At 38.8% G+C, this 24,608-nt stretch overlaps 2 protein-coding genes across 2 annotated transcripts; one reads left to right on the forward strand and one right to left on the reverse strand.

Annotated features, from left to right (window-relative positions):
* Window positions 1–173: 173 nt before the first annotated feature.
* On the reverse strand, window positions 174–14,860 carry LOC131973719 (uncharacterized). Its single transcript, XM_059335780.1, has 13 exons — window positions 14,810–14,860; window positions 9,920–10,249; window positions 9,104–9,829; window positions 8,306–8,352; window positions 8,042–8,144; window positions 6,904–7,213; window positions 6,753–6,810; window positions 6,528–6,667; window positions 6,345–6,448; window positions 4,454–4,532; window positions 3,953–4,038; window positions 3,712–3,825; window positions 174–820 (listed from the first exon to the last, which is right to left on the reverse strand). The coding sequence occupies exons 1-13, from the start codon at window positions 14,858–14,860 to the stop codon at window positions 815–817; spliced, it is 2,154 nt and encodes a 717-aa protein (XP_059191763.1). The 3' UTR covers window positions 174–814.
* lipt1 (lipoyltransferase 1) lies at window positions 13,800–22,740 on the forward strand. Its single transcript, XM_059334317.1, has 4 exons — window positions 13,800–13,850; window positions 14,815–15,357; window positions 17,508–17,729; window positions 22,299–22,740. The coding sequence occupies exons 2-4, from the start codon at window positions 14,859–14,861 to the stop codon at window positions 22,709–22,711; spliced, it is 1,134 nt and encodes a 377-aa protein (XP_059190300.1). The 5' UTR covers window positions 13,800–13,850; window positions 14,815–14,858; the 3' UTR covers window positions 22,712–22,740.
* Window positions 22,741–24,608: the final 1,868 nt, after the last annotated feature.

Here is a 24,608-nt window from a genome sequence, read left to right on the forward strand (position 1 = left end):
TATGTTTTTACTTTTAAAAAGAGTTACTTCTTGATATTACACTACTTAAAAGTAGTGGTTTTTAAGTGTTTTTCCAACTTTATATCAGTTTGTGTTTATCTCCTTTTGCTGTTTCAACCATATACTGTATAAAATAACAACATTTAATTCAATTAAAAGGTAAAATAATAGAATAGTTTCCCTGAAGTGATGACAGAGACGGATATTATTGTAAAGAGCTGCAGACAGAAAGAGAGCCTGAAGCATCTCATGTTTACTTTTCTTCTTCTTTTTCTAGATGTAATAACTGAAGCTTTGTTTGGCTTTGAGACCTGGAGGGAGGAGAGAATGAGAGGATTAAGTAAGAAAAACAATATCTCAACAGACCTGAGCTGAAAGAAATGAAGTATAATACAGAGCTGATCTCAGTCTGACAGAAAACATGGAGCTTTGCAGCAAGAAACTTACATTTTTCCAGTTTTTAATGCAATGTCTTCATCATGCTTGAATGATACTTTCAGAAGAGAAAAGAAACACTCAAATCTACTGACTGCACTGAAATGTTTTCCTTTAATGTTCAGCTCGTCAAAAGATATACAAAAATATTTTTATTAATACAACTGCGTATCTTCTGATACCAGAACAGCAAATAAATACAATGTAATGATATGAAGCTTTACTTAAGTTGACATGCTGGTTAAATACCAACTAAAAGTAAACTTGTCACAGTTTAAGCCTTAATAACAACATTTATCTAAAAAAATATCTGTGTGTTGGTACGTAGTGTGTCGCTCTGGCTCTGGTTCATAAAGCATCAGGAGGTCTTGATGAACCTTCATCCCTGAAAGAAACACAGAGATGAAAAAAAGAAATGAGAATAAAACATCAGAAACTTGATCTTCACTTCAAACTCGAAATATATTTTTAAAAAACTGTTCATTTTAAAGGATTAGCTCAATTGTTGTAATAATGGCGCCTCTCTATTAAACTAAACTTGAGTTTAATTTGGGACTCTGTCCTGTTTTGGACTTGTTGGGCTTGATGGTCTGAAATTTGAACCTGACTTTGGATACCTTGGTCTTGGCTTGGAATTTGATTTGAAGGTTTGGGGTCTTGACTAGGGACCTGTCTTGAGACTTGATTCAGAATTTGTGGGTTTTAGCTAGGGACTTGAAGCACATTCTGACTTGGTATTTTTTGGTCTGGACTTTGGACCTTTACTTTGGACTTGATATGGGGCGCTTGGTATTGATTCAGTAAATAATGTGGAAGCTGACTTGGGAGTTGTGGTCTTCACATGTTAATTGACTTGGGTCTTGTTTGCTTTACTTGGGACTTGTAGGTCCTGACTTGGTACTTGTTGGTCTTGATTGAGATTCTGATTTTCGAGTTTTGGTCTTGACTTGGTACTTAATGTGGGACTTGACTTAATTTGAAGACTTGATTGTAATTTGACTTGCTGGTCTTGTCTTGTCTTTGTACCTGACTAAGGATTTGAGACTTTATACTCTTAACTTGGGACTTGTTGGCACTATGATCTTTGACTTTGTCTCCTGGTCTCTGAATCTATCTCCTAGTCCCTGATTCTGTGTCCTAACCTCTTACTTGGTCTCCTCGTCCCTGAATTGGTCTTCTAGTCCCTGAATATGTCTCCTAGTCTCTGACTTTTTCCCCTAGAAATCTGAATTCAGACTTTATATGGGACTTCTGGTCTTGACTTGGGACTTTTTGGTGCTGACTTTGGATTTAACTTGTGACTTGTTGGTCCTGGCTTAGGACTTGTTGAGGTTGACTTTTGATTTGATTTGGTAATTGTTGGTCTTGATTTGGGATTCAACTTGAACCTTGTTGGATTTGACTCTGTACCTGACTTAGGACCTGTCTTGGCCCTTTTCATCATTAACTTGGGACCTGATTTTGGGACTTATTGGTCTTCACTTGGGTCTTGACTTGAACCTGAATTGAGACTTGATATATGACTCGTTGGTCTTTAATTGAGACCTTTTGGTTTGGCTACGCGCTTGACTTGGGACTTGATGTGGGAGTTGGTGCTCCTCCTTCGGGAACTATTGGTCTTGGCTCGGCACATGAGTCTGGACTTGATATGGGAGTTGTTGGTCTTAATTTGGGACATGTTGGACTGTCGATCACCTAACTTGACACTTCATTTTAAAGACTTGAGACTTGTTAGCAAATAAACAACTTGGTCCCGCCTCTGCTGGACATCACAGAAGACACCTGACCACATTGGGACTTGACATGGGACCTGCTGTTCTTCAACTGGGAACTGTTGATCTTAACATGACACATGACTTGGAGCTTGACATGGGACTTGTTCATTGCAAATAAATAACTTGGTCCCACCTCTGTTAGACTGTCAGTTCACATAACTTGGCGCTTAATTCCAAAGACTTGTGATTGGTAATATGCCTTGACTCATCTTCCTGTTGTTTTCTTGTTACTCAACTTGAACTTAAGACTTGTTGATCTTGTAGATCTTGTAAAATATTGATCGGTACATTGATACAAAAAGTCTCAAAATTAAAACAGTTTTTATGAAGTTTGTCTAATTAAATTGAAACAGGATGAAGTTGAAGCTGATCAAACTGATCAAAATCTAAATGACAAACTAAAGCCGATAAAAACTGGTGACCACACAAGTGATGGAAAATGTGGCTTACTGAGGTCAGACTACATTTGAAATGTCAAGTCACAGTTTATTCAGAAACGTGATGGCTGTGACAGGAAGTGTGTGTTTCCTTGTGTGTGTTTTGTGTCTCTGTGTGTTTGGTTTCAGTGGTTTTTACTCATTCAGCCTTTAGTTTCATTTCTGAAGTGACTGACCCGAAACACCGAAGCAACACACTCAATCTGTCGGCAGTTTGACTTCAACTGTTAAAATACTAAATATGTAAAAACAAATCAGACACAGATGGGCGACATGACATCAGCCTTTTAGAAAGTTTTGAAGTAAAGAAAATATAAATTAAATTGTAGAAAAATACTTGAAAAAAGTAAATTTTCATTGGAAAAAGACTAAAATGTTCCTGAATAGATTTTAGTCACAATAATCGACTTGGGAGTTGTGATCTTGATGTGTTACTTGACTTGGGTCTTGGGTCTTGGATCTACTTCACTTGTTACTTAATTTCCAAGGCTTGAGACTTAATTGTAAATTGATTAAACTTTTCTTTACCTAATTGGTCTCACCTTGGAATCTGATTTGAGACTTTATACAGAACTTCTGGTATTGACTTGAGACTTGTTGGTGCTGACTTTGGATTTAACTTGTGACTTGTTGCTCCTCAGTTCTTGGAATCTGGTCTCTTACCCCCCAAATGTCTCTGAGTTTGTCTCAGAGTCTCTAACTTTGTCTCCTGCTCTCTGAATCTGTCTTCTAGTCCTTGCCTTCGTCTCCTAGTCAAAGCACATTTCCACTTCACATCCATTCATTTCAGATGAGCCCTCTCTCATAGTCTATTATTTATTGTTATTATTTGTCTCAGAGTCCCTTACTTTGTCTCCCGTTCCCTAAAGTTGTATTTAAAATGTGGATTGGTCAGACCACAGCACACTTTTTTCACTTTGTCTCCTGGTCTCTGAATCTGTGTCCTAACCACTGACTTTGACTCATTGTCCCTTAAAGTTTTTTCATTTGAACAGTATATATAAATATTTTGTCATTGTACAGTTTTCAGTTGAATATTTGTGTTATTTATTTGTGTTTCTTACACTCTTGTGGGGCAGAGTGACGGTCAGCACAGCTGGGGTCTTCACGCTGAGACTCAGCTTCTTCTTCCACAGATAATAAAACTCGACACACTGAGGGAGCGACTTGGTCTTAACCTGAACACACACAACAACAACACATTACACACAGACACACACACACACACACACACACACACACAAACACACACACACACACACACAGAAACATACAGCTGATGATTTAACACAAGTTTACACTCACAGCTTTCTGGATTCTGCTGAAGTCTTTCTGATGCAGCTGCAGAGATTTAACCAACAACCTCCTCTCGGCTGCGCTCCAACTGACACCTGGAATATACGGGGAATATATTTAATATTATATATGTATAATTTGTCTAATAAATGTATTTTGCATTTTTATCTGTGTTTTATATAATACATATTTAATCTAGTATACATCATTTTATACAATAAAACGTAACATTTACATTTGAATAAATATACAGTATATATATATTTCATATAATAAACATTTGTTATAATACCTGTTATAAGAACTAATAAAATAAGATATTCCTTTATAAATATAACTGAGCCTCAAATAAATCTTGTGAAGTAAAAAGTACAACCCCAATTCCAAAAACTTGGGATGCTGTCTGAAATGTAAAGAGAGTCTGATAATCTGCTATGTATTTAAAAATTGTTCTTAAGTACTTGAGTAAATGTACTTAATTCCTATCACTGTGTGAAACAGAATATATACTTGGATACTGTTGAGCTGGTTTGATGTTGTTGTTGTTGTTGGGGGTTTCAGGTGTTGACAGAAGCTTCTCCACCGTCAGCTATAAGACAAACAAAATGTGGTATGATTCACATTCTTTGTACAGGTAAAAGAACATTTCAAGGTTTTCGGAAACAGTTCTGTAGATTATTTCAATCTATGAGTTCCGGCTGTGTTTAGAATAACTGGGCCTGGCTTGGGAATTATCGGTCTTGACTGAAGATTTAAGTCCTGTGAGTTTTGACTTGTTCGTCTTAACACTCTTGGTTTAGATCTTGTTGGTTTTGGCTTTATGATTTAACTTGGCACTTGTTGGTCTGACTGTGTTGGTTTAGACTTGGGACTTTCCTTTGGATTTATTTATTTATTTTTCTTGTAGGTCCTGACTTGGGACCTTTTGAACCTGTCTTGGGAGTTCTTGGTCTTAAATTAAGAGTTGATTTAGTTCTTGATGGTTTTGGCTAAGGACCTAACTTGGTTTTTGACTTGGGACTTGTGGGTATTCACTCCTGACCTAATCAAGGACTTGATGGTCGGATCTTGTTATTTTTTTATTTAGGACTTGATGTCTAAAATCAAGGCTTCACATGGGACCTAATGTGGGACTTGCTGGACTTGGCTTGGGCCTTTTTTTGGTCTTGATTCTAAAGTTGATTTATATCTTGTTCGTTTTGGCTTAAAACTTAACCTGGAACCCTTTTGGTCTGATGTGGTTGGTCTTCAATTGGGACTTGCTTTTGGATTTAACTTAGCTTTTGTAATTCCTGACATAGAACTTTTTTTGATTTGGCTTGGAACTTTGCTTAGGAATTATTGGTTTTGACCGAAGACTTGACCTGGGATGTTTTTGATAGATGGATGGATGGATGGATGGATGGATGGATGGATGGATAGATAGATAGATAATGGTGCGTTCATGGTCTACACGAAAGTCAGAATTTTCGACGTTGTTCCGAGCTCCAATTTCCGACTTTCAGTGTAAATTGAACACACCATAAGGCCTTACGGTAAGAACGTGTTGGACCCCCCTTCAAAATAAAAGCAAACACATGTAGCTTTCAAAATAAGAGCACATGGATGTGTTAGCAGAGTCCACCACAAAATTTACATGTAAATTCACAATATAATTCATAAAAATATGCAATGATTAAGACGGAATAGTGGCATTACAATGTGCGAGAGGCACCAAATTTAGGCTTTTCGGGGAAAAATGTTCTCCGGGGGAGCATGCCCCTGGACCCGCCTACTTTGTTGGGTCCCCCATCATAGTCTCAGAAAATCCTGTGGAAAACACTGTTCTAGGCTTGACAGACTGGACAGACAAGAAATTGTCCAGCAGTATGGTCAGGGTAGTGAAAGGAGGAGAGATGTTTTTGGGTCCTTCACTGAGTCAGCTTGAAGTCAGTACATTTGTTCAGCTGCACTGGGAGTTTCATGTACAAACTTCTTTTTATTTATGTTAGTATGTTGGTTGTTGTTCACAGTACAGTTCATTTAAAAATGTTTAAATAAAACATATTGTAGTTAAGGCATGGAGTTAAAATCATTTGCTGACAATTTCATCCCCCCCAGTTCAAAAATCCCATCTGCGCCCCTGCTGACCAGGGATCTAATTTGGGACTAACTGGACCTGGCTTAGGACTTTTTGGATTTGATTTGGGACTTAACTTGGGACTTGGGAGCTTGAGGCTGGTGTGAGGACGTGTTTAGCCAAGCTTAGCACATGACTGGAAGCAGGGGGAAATAGCTAGCCTTGTGATTTTTAGATATCTGAAGTTGATGACATCTTATTTACTGATGGATCACAAATCTGTCAAAAATCTAAATCAATCAAATCAAATCGCAGCCTACAGTTTAGAGGAAGAGATTTTACCAGGAAGTCTCTTCTGCACTCTGATAGGACATGGAGGGCGGACTCTGGGCTGGCCCCACCCCCTGGCACCACACTGGAGCGAGCCATCGTCAGGAGAGCTTCAACTGAACAAAGACTGTGTCAGTCAGGAATCATCTGATGGTAATCGTGATTATAACAACAATTATAAGAATATGTATCTACCTCTCTGTTGGTTCACAGGATCTTCCAACTCGTCACACGGTGTCCACAGCAGCAGTGCATTGTGGGAATCGGAGTCCGCGTATTTTTGGACACGTAGTTTTGGGATATCGGCCTGGAAGTCCCGCCCCTCGTTGATCTGCCTGTGATTGACAGCTCAGTGTGAACAGGTGAACATTATCACGAAAAAAAAACATGTTTTTTTGAGAAGTGAAACATTTTTCGTACGGCTTTTTGGCTAGTGTCCCAGGAAGAGGGCAGGCTGTCTCGATGGCAACGGGATCGTCTGTCAATCAGAGACACAAAGTGTAAAACCACATGATGCCTCCATGTGGAACCAGCAGGATTCAGAGTTTGCTTTCATGGTTTATTGACTCACTGTGTGTGTTATGAAGCTGCACAGTTTGAACTCTCTGCTGCCTCCTGGTGGTGATGGAGCAGAACAGCCCTGGCCCCGCCCTCAGGGGGTGGAGCATGGGCGGGGGGGTGTAGCGTGCAGCTTCCTCTCCTTCTTCTTGGTGCATCAGGCTCCGGTAGAGCAGTGCAATGCCTCCGGTGGTCGGAGACATTGGTCTGCATCCCTGCCTTTCACTCTGACACGCCTTGGGCGAGCCTCTGCATTGGACGGGCACGGAGACCGGCATCACCAGGGAGGTGGAGGGTTGGAAAAGAGAGGAGGGGTCCTCACCCTGGAGACAACAATCACATTAGCCCTCTAATTTAGTCATTGTGGCCTTGTATTCCACTGCAATGTATATAAAATATGCAAGTCCTGCAGCTTTATGGAATCATAGAGGACTATGGACTGTTCGTCTCAGCAGAATCAATCATGGCTTCACAGTTTTGCTGAGGAGCGCAGAATTTAATGTTTTTAACAGGATCTGGTTAGCTTTAGGGCTACATGGTCATGTAGTGGTTAGCACTCTTGCCTAGCGGCAAGAGGGTCGCCAGTTCGACTCCGGGCTGCGGCTCTTCTGTGTGGAGTTGCATGTTCTTCCCGTGTCAGTGTGGGTTCTCTCCGGGTACCCTGGCTTTCTCCCACAGTCCAAAAACATGCACTTAGGTTTAATGGGTGACTCTAAATTGCCCGTAGGGGTGAATGAGAGCATGATTGTCTGTCTCGCGGATAAGCGGTTAAGATAATGAATGAATGAATGGTTAGCTTTAACTTTGGACAAGTTTTAAATGACACATGTAGAATTAAGTGATTTTGACAGAAACTTCAAAATTTTTTAGCTTTTTTTTTGTTACTTTTTTAACAGAAACGTTCGTAACAGATGATCTGTTCAGGGACTGTGGGAAAGTTAAAACTCAGATGATAATGCCTGTTTTACTAGTTTTACTAGTGCCTGGTCATGGTGCGGGGGAAAAGTTGAGTTAGGCATGTTGATTCTGGGTAAAAATAGGTTAAATCCCCAGGGAATAATATAATTTAATTTAATGTCATCCAGAGTGATGTTTTTGTGTGTGCGTGTGCGTGCGTGCGTGTGTGTGTGTGTGTGTGTGTGTGTCAGTACCTTTTTGAAGCATGCAGCTGATCTGGATCCGCTGTGGGAACGCATGTGTCCGTTCAATGCTGGCAGACTCTGGAACACACGCTTACACACTGTACAAAGCAACCTATTACACACACGCACACGCACACACACACACACACACACACACACACACACACACACACACTCGCACACACGATAGAATTCATTACATAAGAACATAATTTACATCCAAAATGCTAAAAGCCATCATCATTCTGATTTTACAACCTTCGCTGAGGTTACCTGGACTTTACAGCCTCTGTGCTGCTTTCAGGTTTTCGTCTTCTTGACTAAAAAGAAAAGAACAAAACATTTGAATCAATTTCAAAAGTTAAAAATAACATTTTTTTTTAAATGATAGTGTAAGATATTTTTTTTATTTATTGAACCTTTTAATTAGTTACTTATTATTTACTTTTTTATCTATCTACACACTCATGCACTAATTTATCTACACACTTATTTACAGTTATATATACAATTAGTTATGCAGTTTGCATGCATTTACTTATTGATGCACCAGTTTATTTTCACACTGATTAATTTGCGCACCTATTCACACATTATTTACGCACTCTTTATGCAACTTATGCACTAACTTATGCACTTATTTATTTAAACATTTATTTAAACACTTCTTTGCACATTTACTTACTTATGCATTAATGCACTTTTTTTATTTACACATGTATTAACACACTTATGTTATGCTCTCTATTTATTTGTGCACTCATTCATGCACTTATTTATTCATGCACTCATCGTTTTTTGCATTTACACGATTGCACTTATTTTTTTATACACTTATAAATGCATTTGTTTAGGCATTTTATCAGTATTAGTATACTTATATATGCACTTAATTTTTTCACTTACTTTTTATGCACTTATTTATTTACGTACTTACTTATAACTAACTTCAAACGTATTTATACTCTTATTTTTTTGACGTGCACTTTAAAAAAAAGATATTAAAATACTTCCTGATTTATTCGTTAACTTTTAAATTAACAAAAAAATAATAAAAAAAACTTTGAATACTTTTGGAATATCATCTCCTCTTCTTCTTCCTCCTCGTCTTCCTCCACCCCTCTCCTCCTTCCAGCTCAGCCCAGCGGGGAGGTCTGGGGACTGGGCAGCGCCGCTGACGTCCTGGCCTCTTCCCTGCGGAGGGAAACAGCTCTCAGAGTTCCTCGCGGCCCCCTGGAGGAGACCCGGCTTGTCCTGGATGAGCTCAGGTTGGCTCTGGTCGAGGTGTTGGGTTGCCGGCTGAGGTTGCTGGTGCCCGGGGTCAGAGGTCATAAGGTAGCTGTCATACTCGTGCAGATGGCAGCTTTTATCTCTACTCAGCTGTCTAGATGTTTGAAAACTCAGTCGCTCTTTACCATGGTGCATTTGAGGATCCGGGCTGGAGATCGTTGGGGTTTGTGGGTAATGAGGACTCGGGCCGGGGGTGGTGGGGCTAAAGAAAGGCTGGGGGGCGCTGCTGTCATTGTAACTGTCGTCGAAAAACTGGTTGATGGAGAAGTCTTCAGATGATGAGTTGAACTCAGCGGAGCCCCATCTCCCCAGAGCAGCTCCTCCGGTCATGGAGCCAAGCTGGGGCACAGCCGGCCTCCAGGGGTCCTGGACTGGACTGGGTGTGTCGCACTGCTCATACACACAGCTGGTGAGGTATGTGTGACTATTGTATGGCAGTTCATCCCTGTGGTGAGTCGTGCTGGGACTGAACTGGTTCTGGAGATCAACGTTGGCCGTGGACTGGTTCTGTTCCAGATAAAACAGATCCTGGTCAGCAGATTTTCCGGTTCTGGTTTTTGTTTTGTTTTAAAATAAGAGAAGAGATAGCGTTCTTACCTGGTATGAGTAACAGAAGCTCCTGGAAATGTCAAAAGGTGGTTCAGATCTGGTCCAGTCAGGGTTATTTAAACCTGGATCGTGGTTTTGGTTGTAGAGGGTGTGCTGTGGCGGGGAGAGGAGGTGAGGGGAGGTAACGAGGGGGTAGGGAACCTGAGAGAAGGGGACCTGGGGGTTAGGAAGGTGAGGGGAGGTGACATGGGGACCTGGGAAGTGCTGAGTCACATTGTGGAGGTGGGGGGAGGTCACCTGGGGGAGGTGATGAGTAGTGAGGTGGTAGGGGGGAACCTGGAGGTGGTTTCTGGGTGAGAGTGGAGGTGACGACTGATGCTTGATGGAAAGAGAACGAGATAACAACAAGTCAGACAAGGAATCAGACACACTCATTAACTCTGCATGTGTTTATATGCATGACTTTGCGTGTGTATGTGTGCGTGTGTGTGTTAGTGTGTGTGTGTGTGTGTGTGTGCGTGTGCGTGTGTGTGTGTGTGCGTGTGTGTGTGTGTGTGTGTGTGTGTCGGTAACAAGTTGTGTGTCTTCATGTGAATCTGATGAGCTGCAGAAAGACAAACAAATCCAGGACTTTCACCCAGGAGAACAGTGTTCGTGTCCCATGTGAAAAACAAAAGTGAACCATGTGATTCAATCATCACTTAACTTCCTGCATCACCTTTTTACTTCCAGTACTAACATCGTTCTTGGAACTACTTCACTTCCAGCATTTACATAGCCTGGGTATACCCCGACTGCCTTGCGCGCTCAAATTTAATTTCGGACTGCGGCGGGGTCTGGAAACTAGGAAGCATTCTTAGCCCTGTTTTAGGGATCCAATCACAGAGCGGGGAGGGATGGCAAGACGATGACGCATACTACTCGGCACTTGGAAGCTTGTAGTTTTCCGGATCCAACATGGCTGCTGCAGACGCGAAACTCTCTTTAGCTGTAGATGGTGTTTTAAATAGTTTAGAGCGAAAGTTGAAAGGCAAAAGGTCTCTCGCCGGCTCCGCTGAGATCACCGGCGTTATGGTAGCAGGGCTATTATCGTCGCTAGCGGCTATTAGCGCCGCTAGCGGCTAATAGCCCGCTACCGCGGACAGCGGAGCCCCCAGAGACCCGCAGCAGCTTGTTTATTGCCCATAAAATCAGTGGATGTGTGTGGCTGAATGACATGAGGGGGAATAAAGCGTGAAAATAAATAATCTTGCAGAAAGCGAGAACTGGAGAAGCAAAGCAGCAAGCAACACTCTCTCACAGACACACACACAACAAACATCCATTTCTGTTGCTCTACTACGTCATCTGGTATAACTGATCTGATTGGCTAAGAGCTACCTACAGACGCTTTTGATAGACATTATAAGCGTCCAATAAACGGCTCTGGAGGATCGTAAACCACACCTCCTCTACGGAGAAATCCATTGCTCGTTGCCAGACTAGACCTCATTTGAGAATAGTCTGGTGTTAGCCAGGCTAGCATTTACATGCATTGATTTACTTTTTTTAGCCATCTTTTTATGACACCATTTTCTTTACAACAGTAAACCTTATTATGTCCTGCAACCAGTAGGGTGACTATTTTTAGAAACACTCCTGTGTGTAGGCTATCACTTGCACACAAAATTGGATTTTGGCATAATGCATTGCATGTAATTTAAAAGTGTTACTTGTATGCAGATTGGTGAGACCTGGTTGCTACGACGACCCCTGATGTATTAACTGTATTTTGTTTTTTGTATCATTTCATTTGTCATTTCATTTATTTTCTGGCAGGAATTAGCTTAAAGAATCAAACTTGTTAACATAAACATATTAAACATATTTCACTTTTTAAATATTTGACCTAGTTCGTGTTAAGCTTGACTTTAGTCTGTCCGTTCTTAAAATGGTCACCAGTCATTACTTTCAGTCCCAACAGACGGGAGTTTTAATTCAAATGTAACGTCACTGCTCATTAGAGGACAACTGACAACGAATGAACAGGAAACTGCAGCCTATAAAACTCTGTGTGTCTGTGAGTGTGATAAGAGGACACTTCTAAGAATTCACACCCACAGATCATTTACTTCTCTTAAAGCGACACTGTATATATATATATATATATATATAAACTTTATTTTGCATGAAAACCAACTAAAGTTACATGTTTTAATTGTTCTCTCTGTCTACCTGCATATCAGTTTGTCATTCAGATAAAACATATTACAATGTTACATAAAACAGTCAAATCTTTTATCATTTCATCTTTAACCCATCTCTAACATAGTAACTATTTAAATCATATGATTTATAATAAAATAATGTCCATAAAGGATTTATGAATGAAAGTACAATAAGACAAACAAACGTCATTAATCTAACATCAACATTTAGTTTAAAATAAAATCCCCCCTCACCTGAAACATCATCGACTGCTACTGACTGACTGCCTGAGTGACTGTGTGAGTGTGTGAGTGTGTGAGTGTGTTTGTGTGTGTGTGTGTGTGTGTGTGTGCGTGCGTGTGTGTGTGTTGTCAGGATGTGGTCACATGTTCTTCCTCTCTCTGGTCGACTTCTTCTCATGATGATGATGTCAGAGGCCGCTGAGACAGACGAGCTCAAGCAAACAAATTTAAATATAATAAAAAAAAGAATACAAAAAAAAATTAAATGTATTAAATAGTAAATACTTCAATACATATATATAGTTTTCAGTATTTTTTATTCAAAGTAAAAAACAGGTGTCAAAATGTGTTTATTTTAAATAAATTAATCCTCCTGTTTTGTTATCTTCACTCATAACTTCCAGATTTTTTTAGGTTTAAAGTTACAAACATTTTACAACTAAATAGTCTGACTAAAGTTGTTGTTAATATAAATGAAACTACAGACATTATATTTTCATTTAGATAATAGATCTTTTTTTTTTCCCACACAAGATTAATTTATTTGTCATTTTACCCCTTAAGCTACAAAATAATAGGTGATTTATATATATTTCACATATATTTTAATTTGATTAAATAATTCAGCCAATGTTTTTTTATTATGAAATAATATTTTTTAAAAACATTATTATGTTTATTTCCTCTTTTTGGTTTTTGGTGTATGGAGGCTGCTAAAATTAAATATTTAAAAAATAACTAACTCATTAAATTAATTAATATGCAATTATATGTACCAAAAATAATATTGAAAATTAATACAGGTATTGCTTAACTGGTACAATGACATTTATATCATTTATTTTTCCTTTTTAATGAGCTTTTTTCAAATACGTACCATTTATTAAAATCCCATATTTATTTAATTTTCCATTCCATTTTTTTTTACAAAATGTATTATATATTTATTTTCATTATTTACTATTTGCTTTACATGTTTTACTAACAGTTGGAGGTGAAGTTGACCCCATGACACAGTTTGAATGACCCCTCATTTTCGTCATTTATTGAAAAAAATAAAGTGAGAAAGAGATTGGGGTGAGGAATGCAACGGGAGAAGTGGCAATAAATACATAACAAATGAATGCAAAATAATAAACATATTTTCAAAATGAATAAATAAAATTAAATAGGAAAGTAGATGCTTGTTACAAAGATATATAAATAAAGAAGCTCTCAATTAATGTTTGCAATAATATGTTTAACATTGTTTTTTGTACATTTAATGACGTATCAATGTATTAATTTTAATTTATTCTTTTTATTCATTAATTGTTTCGACTTTTGTCATATATTCTGTATGATTCTTCTGGAAAATAATTGTTTTCGTTAAATATTTTCTATAGGCCAAAAATGTAAAATGATTAACGCTTTAAAACTAATACATAAATAATAATTGTAGTTTTCCATTACGCACTTTTGCGTCGCTTTTATTCTGAAGTTTGATAGCGGAAGTTGTCCATCTCGTTTACTCCTCCGTTCTTCCGGTCGCCGGTCCGTCCTCTGTTCAGGTCAGCGTTACACAAACTGTCCTCAGCTTTATTTATAACTTTAGCAATCAAACTGTTTGTCAACTTCATGTGTTTATTTGTTTGTGAACGTATAAAAACAGGCTTTAATTCGGTGAAAGTGACAACAGCAGAGTTTACGGCGAAGCCAATGCTAATGCTAATGCTAACAACACTTCAAGTAGGAGGACCACTGCACACGAAGAGCGTTAAAATAAAAAATAAAATCAAAGATTTAATATTATAAACATACATATAATTAAACTTCACATGAAGACCATTATTTTTTGTATTACAAGCCTTATTTATCTGACTCAATATGTGCTTTTTTTCCAAAACAGAATTTTAATTTTACATTCATTTCTTTTAAGTTTTAAACTTTTATTATGATTATTATTATTATTTATTTATTTATTATTAACTTAATATTATTTTATAAATATTATATTTTGGAGATCTCCATATATAAATAAATTAAGGGAAAACAAATAGGAATTTAAATAAAACTAGGAGTTAATACAAAGGTAACTATATTTTGAAATTTAAAATAATTAAAAAATAAATAAATGCGATAAATAAACAAATAAATAGTCAGTCACAAAATGCATAAATCATTATATCTAAATAAAGCCCTCAGAATTTGGAGAGGAATGAATATGGAATGTTGAGAAAATTACACATTTTGACAGAAACGTTTACTAAATTTTTAATGTAAAAAATAAAGTTTCTGGTGCATTTACAATATCTTCCCCTTCTTATTGTTGTTATTATTATTATTATTATTATTATCCAATTACTTTTCTTTTTTTTTACACAAAAAAATAGTTTACATTTTCATAAAACAATTTAGTTTCTGGTGTTTTTTAACATCCCCTAATAATAATAATTATTGTAATTGTTATAATAATAACTATTCTAATTATTATTGTTGCAGCTGGACTGATGCTGGTTTGTTGTCTCACTGTAGAAATGTCTGACATGTGGAGGTGAAGACGCTGTTTGAAGGACGCCATGATGTCCCACTTCAGGAGTGCATGCCGCAGCCTCTCAGGTGTCTGCAGGCGTGGAACCAGCATCCCTCTGGTCCGGGCCAGCTCCACCTCCAGCAGCGGGCTGATCCTGCACTCCCAGTCCACCGACGTGTACCAGAACCTGGCTCTGGAGGACTGGATTGACGCCAACATGGACCTGGAGCGGTGCAGCGTCCTGCTGCTGTGGAGGAACGGGCCGTCCGTGGTTATCGGGCGCCACCAGAACCCCTGGACTGAGTGCAACCTGCCAGCCATGAGGAGGGCAGGTGTCCCTCTGGCACGCAGGCGCAGCGGTGGCGGCACTGTCTTCCACGACCTCGGGAACCTCAACCTGACGTTCTTCACATCAAAGAACTCGTACGACCGGCGGAGGAACCTGAAGGTTGTCACCGACGCTCTGAGGCGGATCCGGCCGGGACTCGACGTCCAGGCCACCGATCGGTTTGACATTTTACTCAACGGGCACCTCAAGATCTCAGGTTCGGGGTCAAGACTACAAGTCTCAGAGCTCCCTGCAGCATAAACACGTTACAGACACAAAGAATTACATTAATTATTATATACAGGGCTTGAAGACCTCCGGCACGGTGCCGGAAATCCGGCTCGGGATTTTTTTTGGTGTTTTTTTTTTTTTTTTTTAATCGTGTTTAAAACCCTTAGTTAGTTAGATCTGGGTATGACGGGGAGGGCGGCATTACGGTGGATAGCGTACAGCCTGCCGGAGAAGAAGAAGGCGGCTCATCGGCGAGCGTGCTTTAGACCCACGTCATTACTATTTCTCAAGAAAGTGACGAGAGACAAATCCAGCGACTCCTTCTTACTCTCTTTTTAACGACCCGCTAAGGAGCCGGAGGCCGGCTCGTTAGGAAGAGCCGCCGTTAGCGGCAGTTAGCTCTGTAGCAGTACAGTGTGTATGTGCTGCTGCTGCAGGAGAAACAGCGATCTGTTTGTTTACAACAAGCACCGGACACTCTGTGCACAGTTAGCGCATACCGTTAATTCACATAGTTAATTCACTATGTTTATGATCAGCGGAGACACTGTGCATAATAATTAGCCATGCTGCTTTGTTTATGATCATTTGCTGTGCACAGTTAACGACGGCGAAAACCATACGTCACCTCCAGAGTCTCTAAATCGCTCTGGGGGCTAACTTGTTATGGAGACACGCAGAGTGAGCGGACATTAGAGAGGGTGTGGCATGAGACTTTCCCGGTGGTAGTAGAAACACGGCTATACGGTCCGTGCATGCGCTCTCCCACATTTCCACCGGCGCGGAGCGGCTCCGCCGCGGGTTTGCTCCGTCCTCTGCACGGCGTCAGTTCCCACCGGACGCGTAACGGCAGCGTAGCGAGCCAGCCGTATACACGCGAGATAACGAGAACACGCGATAATCCTGACCATACGGGAGACCGCGAGATCCCGTGATGAACGGTGTATAAGGTAAACAACAACAACATACAGCTTACTTTGCTTCTCCGACGTGGAAGATCTGTTGATCTGACCATCTATCCTTATAGAAAGAATGTTATGTCATCAGTGGCGCCTCCATGGTTGAAAAAGCGCTCTAAAGTGCCTCTAGAGTGGTGAAAACAAGAGGAAGTGCCTTATTGGCTGCCCTTTGCACGTGCAAAAAATTATCTATTATCTCTAAAAAATTATCTCTAGATGTTTGCTCTCATTAAGCTCTCAAAGTGCACAAAATTTATGCATTTTACTTAAAAATGTACAAATTTTCTCCCGGGGAGGGGGGCATGCCCCCGGACCCCCCGGACCCCCCTAGATGGTTTGATTCGATACTTTTAATTGTCAGTACCATATCATTAATGACTTTGATCTGGATCTCCTTTTAACTTAATGCTAATATTTCATCATACATGATGCATCAGAGCTTTTTGCGTGCTTGTGGGGTCCCATGTTGTGCAGAATGGGCCCTTTTTATTTTTTCACCCCTGCCCTTCTAACAGTTAGAGTTCCCCCCCCCCCCCCCCCCCCCCCCATGCATAAAAAAAATTCAGGCACAGGATTTTTTTCTGCTTCAAGCCCTGTATATATAATCTCTAAAAAATATTAGAGGAATGTCAAAACAGAAGAGGATATAGGTTACAGAAGATAATTCTGCTTAATTAATCTAATTAATTGTTAAAAATCTTACTAAAAACTCGCTTCTGGTGGAGGTTCTCGTGGACTCTGAGCTGAACTCCACGTACAGGATCCTTATATATATATATATATATATATATATATATATATATATATATAAATAAATAAGTGCAGAACTAAATATGAAAATTAATTATGAGAATAAATAAAAAAATACATCATTAAATGCAATATAAAAAACAAATAGAAATTTTAATATTTAACAGAACGAAAACAAAATGTAAAACTGAATAAATGAGTAAGTAGGAAAAAATAAGAGAATTAATGCAAAGTAAAAAAAATAAAGAAGCAATTTGAAACTGAAATGTTAATTTATGTCACATTCTATCCTTTCATAGTGCTGTTTCAAGCACAATATTTGTACATTTAATGATTTATTAATTTATCAATTCTTTCATTTTTCTATTTGGCAGCTTCAGCAGTTAATCAATAAATCGTGTTGTTTTGTTTTTTTGTTTTTTTCCAGGAACGGCATCCCGGCTGAGCAGGAAGTCGTCGTACCATCACTGCACCCTGCTGCACTCTGCCGACCGGTCTGCCCTCGCCGATATGCTCCGCCCCTCCTGCCCTGGTATCCATAGCAACGCCACACCTAGCGTTCCCTCGCCTACCGCCAACCTGCTGGACCACGCCCCCACGCTGCAGTGGGAGGAGCTGCTGGACGCCATGGTGCACCAATACAATGAAGGTACCCTGCTGGCCACACTGTGTCATTACACCATAATAACACGGTTATTATTCTTCATTAACATTGTTATTAAGACTACACACTGTAAAAAATAAAGTGAAGTTAATAGTTTAAATATATAGAAATACAAAAGCTTATAATGTATGAAAACAAAAAAGAATTATTAATGTTTAGTTCCCCTCCAATACTGTAATTTTAATTAAAATAGTATATATATCAGGTCCCCGGGATTTCACGATTCCATGATTCCGTGACCCTGAATGCACCACTTAAAATTGAAACTACTGTGTGAAATCGACCCTGCCAAAGTTTCTTACAGTATTACAGTAACGTTAGATGACGAGCTCCATTCACGCTTCATGCCGACTTATACCTGCAATTAAATCTCCTGCAGAGTGAAGCTCAAAGACACACTGGGACCCTTGATTGACTAATAAGCGTGTGGTAAATATGTTCAAAACACACATACAGCGGGATATTTGTGTGAGTTAATCAGCTGTATGCAAGAAACGGAGTCAGTGAGGATTGCACATAAAAATATATACGTGATGTGAGCGTCTTGCTATCTTTAGATATTCCCTAAATATTAAATACGAATAGTTTAATAAATAGAAACAGTCCAATAAATACATAAATAACTTAAGTTCTCATGTGTATCATCTTTTCTGCAGCTTTGCTTTGAGGAAGTTAAGGTTATTGCAGTAGTATAAGTAGTCTGAAAGTCCACTATGCAATTCTCCAGGGCCTGATATACATGGAAAAAAATACAATGAATAGAAAAAAAATTTAACAATAATAAGAATACTATATAAATACAAATAAAAGCACAATGCAATAGAACAATAGGAATATAGTCTAATACACACACAACAAACAGTCATATAGAAAAATATAAATATAAAATTTTCAGAAAAAACAAAAACATAATCTATAGAAAAATAAAATAGTGGGGCGGATTAGCTGAACAATCGTTCATTTTGTGATAAAAGCATCAAATTTGGTACACTCATTGCTGAATACATGTTTAATGAATCTGGATATTGGGCCATCGCAAAAAAAAAATTCTGATGGCTGTGTGGCCGGTGGTTACTGGCGTGGAATTCTTTGCCTACCCTACAGCTGCTGTTTCATGTTTTCAGCACCACAAATATAATTTAGAGACATGTTAAAGTGACAAAAGCTTTATTACAGTCTAATAGAAAAGAACATTAACTTTGTATAACATTTTATTAGGTCTTGATATTCCCATTCACAGGCTACGGCCTCCTCTTTGGCTTGTATTCTTCTGTTAGTGGAGCGGCTAAGTGAAATAATCTTTCAGTTTATGATACAAGCGTGTAAATTGGCATGAACACTCTCCATGGGTCACTTGACAAGAAAATTGTCCGAGACATTTAAAATGTTAAGATGGCGGCCATTTTTCAAGATGGCCGACACCCAGGTGGAGCAGCTAAGTGATATAATGGTTTATTTGGTGATACAAGCATAAAAATTGGCATGAGCAGTCTTTGTTGGTCACTTGACAATAACCCACCCACAGTTACTTGAAATTCCAAGATGGCGGCCATTTTTCAAGATGGCCGACACCTTAGTGGAGCAGTTAAGTGATATAATGGTTTATTGGGTGATATACGCATAAAAACTGGCATGAGCAGTATCTGTGGGTCACTTGACAATAAGCCAGCCACAGCTACTGGAAATTTCAAGGCGGCAATTTTTTTTTTCAGGATGACTGCCACCTGCCATGTGGACCTTTAAATTATGAATTTCCTCATAGAAATGTATTGGGTTCCTCAAGAGAGGTTGTTTGACCGTGCTTTGTCTGACTCCTTAGCCACGACCTGTCCAGTTTGGTAAAACCTGTCAGGAGTTCCCTCCCACCGGCGTAGCTCTCCGGGTTCACCGAGGTACACAGGCTCCCTTACCATGAAGGCTTTTTTAAATACTTTTTTAAATTACTTTTTTCATAACTAACCATTACTACTGCCATTAAACATGCCAAATACATTCTCAGGGGTGCGGAAACACAGTTGTGGTGCTGAACGGACAGTGCTCCAAAATAATAATTGAGTAATGGTTAATACTGAAATAAAGGCAATAATGACAGATCCAGAGGCAACAGCAGCTCTGGCTGACACAGAACCATGACAAACAGTATCTGAAACTATACTAGGGAACTAAACTGAAAATGTGAAAGCAATGTTACAAAGTAAAAACTGAACATGTCACAGTAACAGGCTGGTGACAAAATAGAACATAATGCGCCGATGTGGCGAGGGGAAGCCGAGCCATAGGCCTAGACAAAAACACAAAGGACAACAAGGAATAACACTGGCAAAAGAAACAAGCAAATAAGTTCTAGCAGGGGCAACTGAGTCCATATCTGTAGCACTTACACTTTCCAGTACAAGCCTTGGTGCACCCACATTTTGTCAACTCCCAACAACTCTCCGCAATAGGTGGAAGTGGAGTCCAGAAGACTTTCCACTCCTTGTCCTGTTTTACTCATCCCCAGTCGGACGGGCTCGGCATTTGTGGGTGTCTTTTCAATGCCTGTCCCCACACATATCCAGCCTCATAAGAAGTCTGGGATCTTCTTGACCTCTTGACATGGATATCTTTGGTATCTTTAGTGTCTTTAGCAGCAGTAGATGCTCTCTTTTGTGCCCTTTCCAGCTGTGTGTTGTTGAACATAAGTTCACAGCTTGAATGATATTTTGCTCTGTTTCTTGTCAATGTGCTTTCTATGCCATCACCTTCATCTAGTCGGGTTGGACTATGTAAGATAGGCAGAGCATTTATTTTATGAAATAATGGAACATTTCTTGCAATGGTATCATAACCAGTATGATCTTGGTGTCCTGCTGTTTGTTTTCTCAACTGTTATGATGGCTTCTGCAATGTCTGCAGCAAATTCAAAGGCAGAGGCCGAGGGTTTAGCCTTTTACCACCTTTTAATAAGCACTTTGATGTATGGGATACAACTAAGTTCATGCCTTAACCCTACACTTAGTCCAATCGTTCATCCAATGCCATTTTTACCCTGTACGATCTGTACACCACCCGGTTAACTCAAACTACTCAGAGAGTTGTCGTCTCTTCTTTGACTAACTTTACAATTGGCTGACATTGAACCCCACTCTGAGTTTAACAGCAGTCATATATCACCAGTGTGCCCTGGTAGTGCAGATACTCAGTCTTGTCTAATCTGTCTATGATCAACAAATCAACACAACTGTATTATGATGTTTTAAAACTTGTTTTCCAGAATAATCTAAATTCCAATACATTTCTATGAGAAAATTGATCTTTTGAGGATCCAGGGGGCGGCCATCTTGAAAATAGACATTTCAAGTGGCTGGGAGTGTCTTTTTGTCAACCCAAGTAACTGTGGGTGGCTTATTGTCAAGTGACCCATGGAGACTGCTCATGCCAATTTTTATGCTTGTATCACCAAATAGATCATTATATAATTTAATTGCTCCACTAAGGTGTCGGCCATCTTGAAAAATGGCCACCATCTTGGAATTTGCAATGGCCTAATATACAGATTTGTTTGAAACAAATCCACCAACACATCCACCAAATTGTGTGCTTCTATCACAAAATAAACAATTCTTGTGATTTATTGAGCTAATCCGCCCCACAGGGGATGCACATTTTTGGGGGGTGCTACCCACACGTTTAGCCTCGTTGCTCATTCAATGAATGCACGATCCTTACAAGCTGTACCTCGTTGTAAAGGTGACTAATCAGGCTTTCCAAAAATATACAATTCATCACCAGTTGGTATTATTAAAAGGGCAGTTTTTATTCATCATTGATTTATTCGTATAACAAATGCCTGCCACGGCCACTAGGGGGTGCTTTTGAGGTGGCCCAATATCCAGATTTGTTTGAAACATATTCACCAACACATCTACCAAATTTCATGCTTTTATCACAAAGTGAACGATTGGTGTAAAATATTGAGCTAATCCGCCCCACTAAAACCCAATATGATTTGAAGAATTTTTCACTGTCTGCTGTGGGGGTCAAAGGTCAGAGGGTACAGTCTGTAAAGCCCTTTGAGGCAAATCTGTGATTTGTGATTCTGGGCTACATATAAATATAAGTTAAATTTGATTAAATTTAACTGAATTGAATTGAAGGTCATTTCATCATTGTTTGATTGGCCTCATTTAGACTTATTCAGACTTTATTGTCTTTCAGTTTTACATACAAATATGCACATTGAACAAAATTCTGATTCTGATGGTACTCCGGAATGTAAGATAAATAAAGTATAAATATATAACAGTAAAAATAGAATATTTATATTGCGCCGAAGTGTTGCAGCAGAAAGTGTTTTAGTATACAAACAATAGATATAAAAAATATAAAAACAAGTTCATATAGTGCAAATTATTAAGAGTTTTCCTTCTGCAGTGAGAAAGAAATCTCTCAGTTATTGATAAAATAAACTTAATCAGCAGCTGATCGTCCTGTTTTTGCAGCGATGATGCAGAAGTTCACTCCAGGATGCTCCGCCTTGTCTTTGCTCATCTGTCGTTTCATTCTGATCCTCAGAGTTCAGCTTCAACGCCGTCTCCAAGACCGTCCACCCGGCTGACGAGTCTGCGTTTCCTGGTCTCGGCAAGGCGGAGGTGGAGCTGCGCAGCTGGGACTGGAGGTTCGCTAGGACGCCGAATTTCAGCGTCCAGACGCTCCTGGAGCTGACGGACGACGGATCGCCCGCTCGCTGCTCCGCTCGGCTCCACCTGGAGGTGAAGAAAGGCGTGATCGAGAGCTGCGAGCTGGACGTTCCTGCAGACTGGCTCCCTCGGCGGCTGAGCGGCGAGCTGAGCGACGTGCTGGTCGGCGAGAGGTTTTGTCCTCACCGAGCAGCCGCCGCTCTTTCTGCGCTGCAGCGGCTGGAGAGCGGAGAGCTGCAGAGCAGGATGAGCAGACTTTGTGACGCTTTGGTGTCTGTGATGGGCTGAAATAAACCTTATTTTATCTTTTTCTGAAATTATATTTACATTTTTTAAATGTGAAAAAATATTGGAAAATGTTTTTTACGTTTATTCATTGCATTTTATAACATTATCATATATATTTATTTAATAATAATACATTTTATTTACAAGTGCTTTTCTAAACACTCAAGGACATTGCATAATTATTATTATTTATTTAATTAATAACACAAACATATTCTATTTACTGAGAAAAGATCTCATGTCATCCATACAATCACTTCCTCTGGTATAATAAACCTTTTTTAGGGCCCGAGCACCTACAGCACACTATTGGAATTGAAATAATTACTATTATTATAATGTACCAACTGAATTGCCTTTTTGGAAGCTTTAACATACAGTCATGGGAAAAAAAATTAGACCATTGATTTCTTCACTTTCTTGTTCATTTAATGCCTGGTACAACTAAAGGTACATTTGTTTGGACAAATATAATTATAACAACAATAATAGCTCATAAGAGTTTAATGTAAGAGCTGATATCCTTATATTTATCCACACAAATGTACCTTTGGTTGTACCAGGCATTAGAATGAACAAGAAACTGAAGAAAACAAGGGTCTAATAATTTTTTCCATGACTGAACCTAAAAAGACGTGTCAGGTTTAGTGAGAATTTAAATATTTTACAGGTCAAAATACCTCAGTTCCTCTTACAAAATGAGTCAGTGACGGTTTTGCTGTGTCGGTGCAGCAACATGAAACAAGAAGTTGTTGTAACTAAGGCATGCATGATCCAATCTGCCCCGAATCACTCATGCACGATGAGAGTCTAGACCTGAAGACATCCCCATCTCAATATTGACACGTAGTCATAGCGCCCCCAGCTGGGGACATAAAGTCACATGGTTTATACAGTGCTGTCCTGCTCATTTCTCATAAACTGTAACATACTGTATGGTGAGATAACCGCGCATTAACTCTCCTGTTATGTTGCGATGTCAAATTGACTCATTTTAAAGTTTAAAAATCTAAAAAAATATATCAAAAAGTATTTTTCCGGGGTGAAACTTCTTCTGCTTGGCTTAATAAGTGTAATCAACATATAAAATGAAAATGGTTCATTTCACATACACTGAAAAAAAAAATTGGAGTGACATTTAATTAAAAAAGAGCTAGGCAAGTTTTTCCACACAGAAAGTGTTTGTAATCTTTACTCAGGCTGTTTCTAAGTAATATTTATTTAATAAAACCACTTTTTTTTAAAAATGAAAATACGCAAGTAAATTGCAGATTCACTGATGAATTACATTTTACTTGGAAATATCAACTAATTAAGCCAATGAACTGGTTTAGTGAATATTACTTGGAACGAATGATTCAATTTACATACAAAACTGAGGACACATAATAACAAACAATCACTAAGTAATGCACTACATGAAAAACTGCTATTTTAAAGTAAAAGCACTGAATTCGTATTTCGTTGTAGAATTTATATAAATTATTGAAATAATAATTACAGGGCTTTTTTTTCAGTGTATTTGCATGTTTATATTACATAGATACTGTTCAATGGTCAACCTGACCCTGAACAGTAGAGGTGACTCATGTTAATTTATCAACTCCATAAAAGAAAAAATTAAAAAATGTGAAATAAAATTTAAAAAACTAAAAACACTTAAATCAACATAATTTAAAGCAATTTTTAAAAATACTTTATTCAAAATACACAAGTCTAACACATATTTAACTTATAAAATTAAAAAATAAACATACATATAAAAATAATACAGGCTATATATGCATAGAACTTAATTTAAATTGACACTGACATTTTAACTAGCCTAAATGAAACTGAAATGAATGACAGGAATTCCCTTTGGATGAGGGCATCGTCAAATCATAAACAACATTGT

The sequence above is a fragment of the Centropristis striata genome, chromosome 6, assembly GCF_030273125.1.
Source record: "Centropristis striata isolate RG_2023a ecotype Rhode Island chromosome 6, C.striata_1.0, whole genome shotgun sequence".
Taxonomy (NCBI): domain Eukaryota; kingdom Metazoa; phylum Chordata; class Actinopteri; order Perciformes; family Serranidae; genus Centropristis; species Centropristis striata.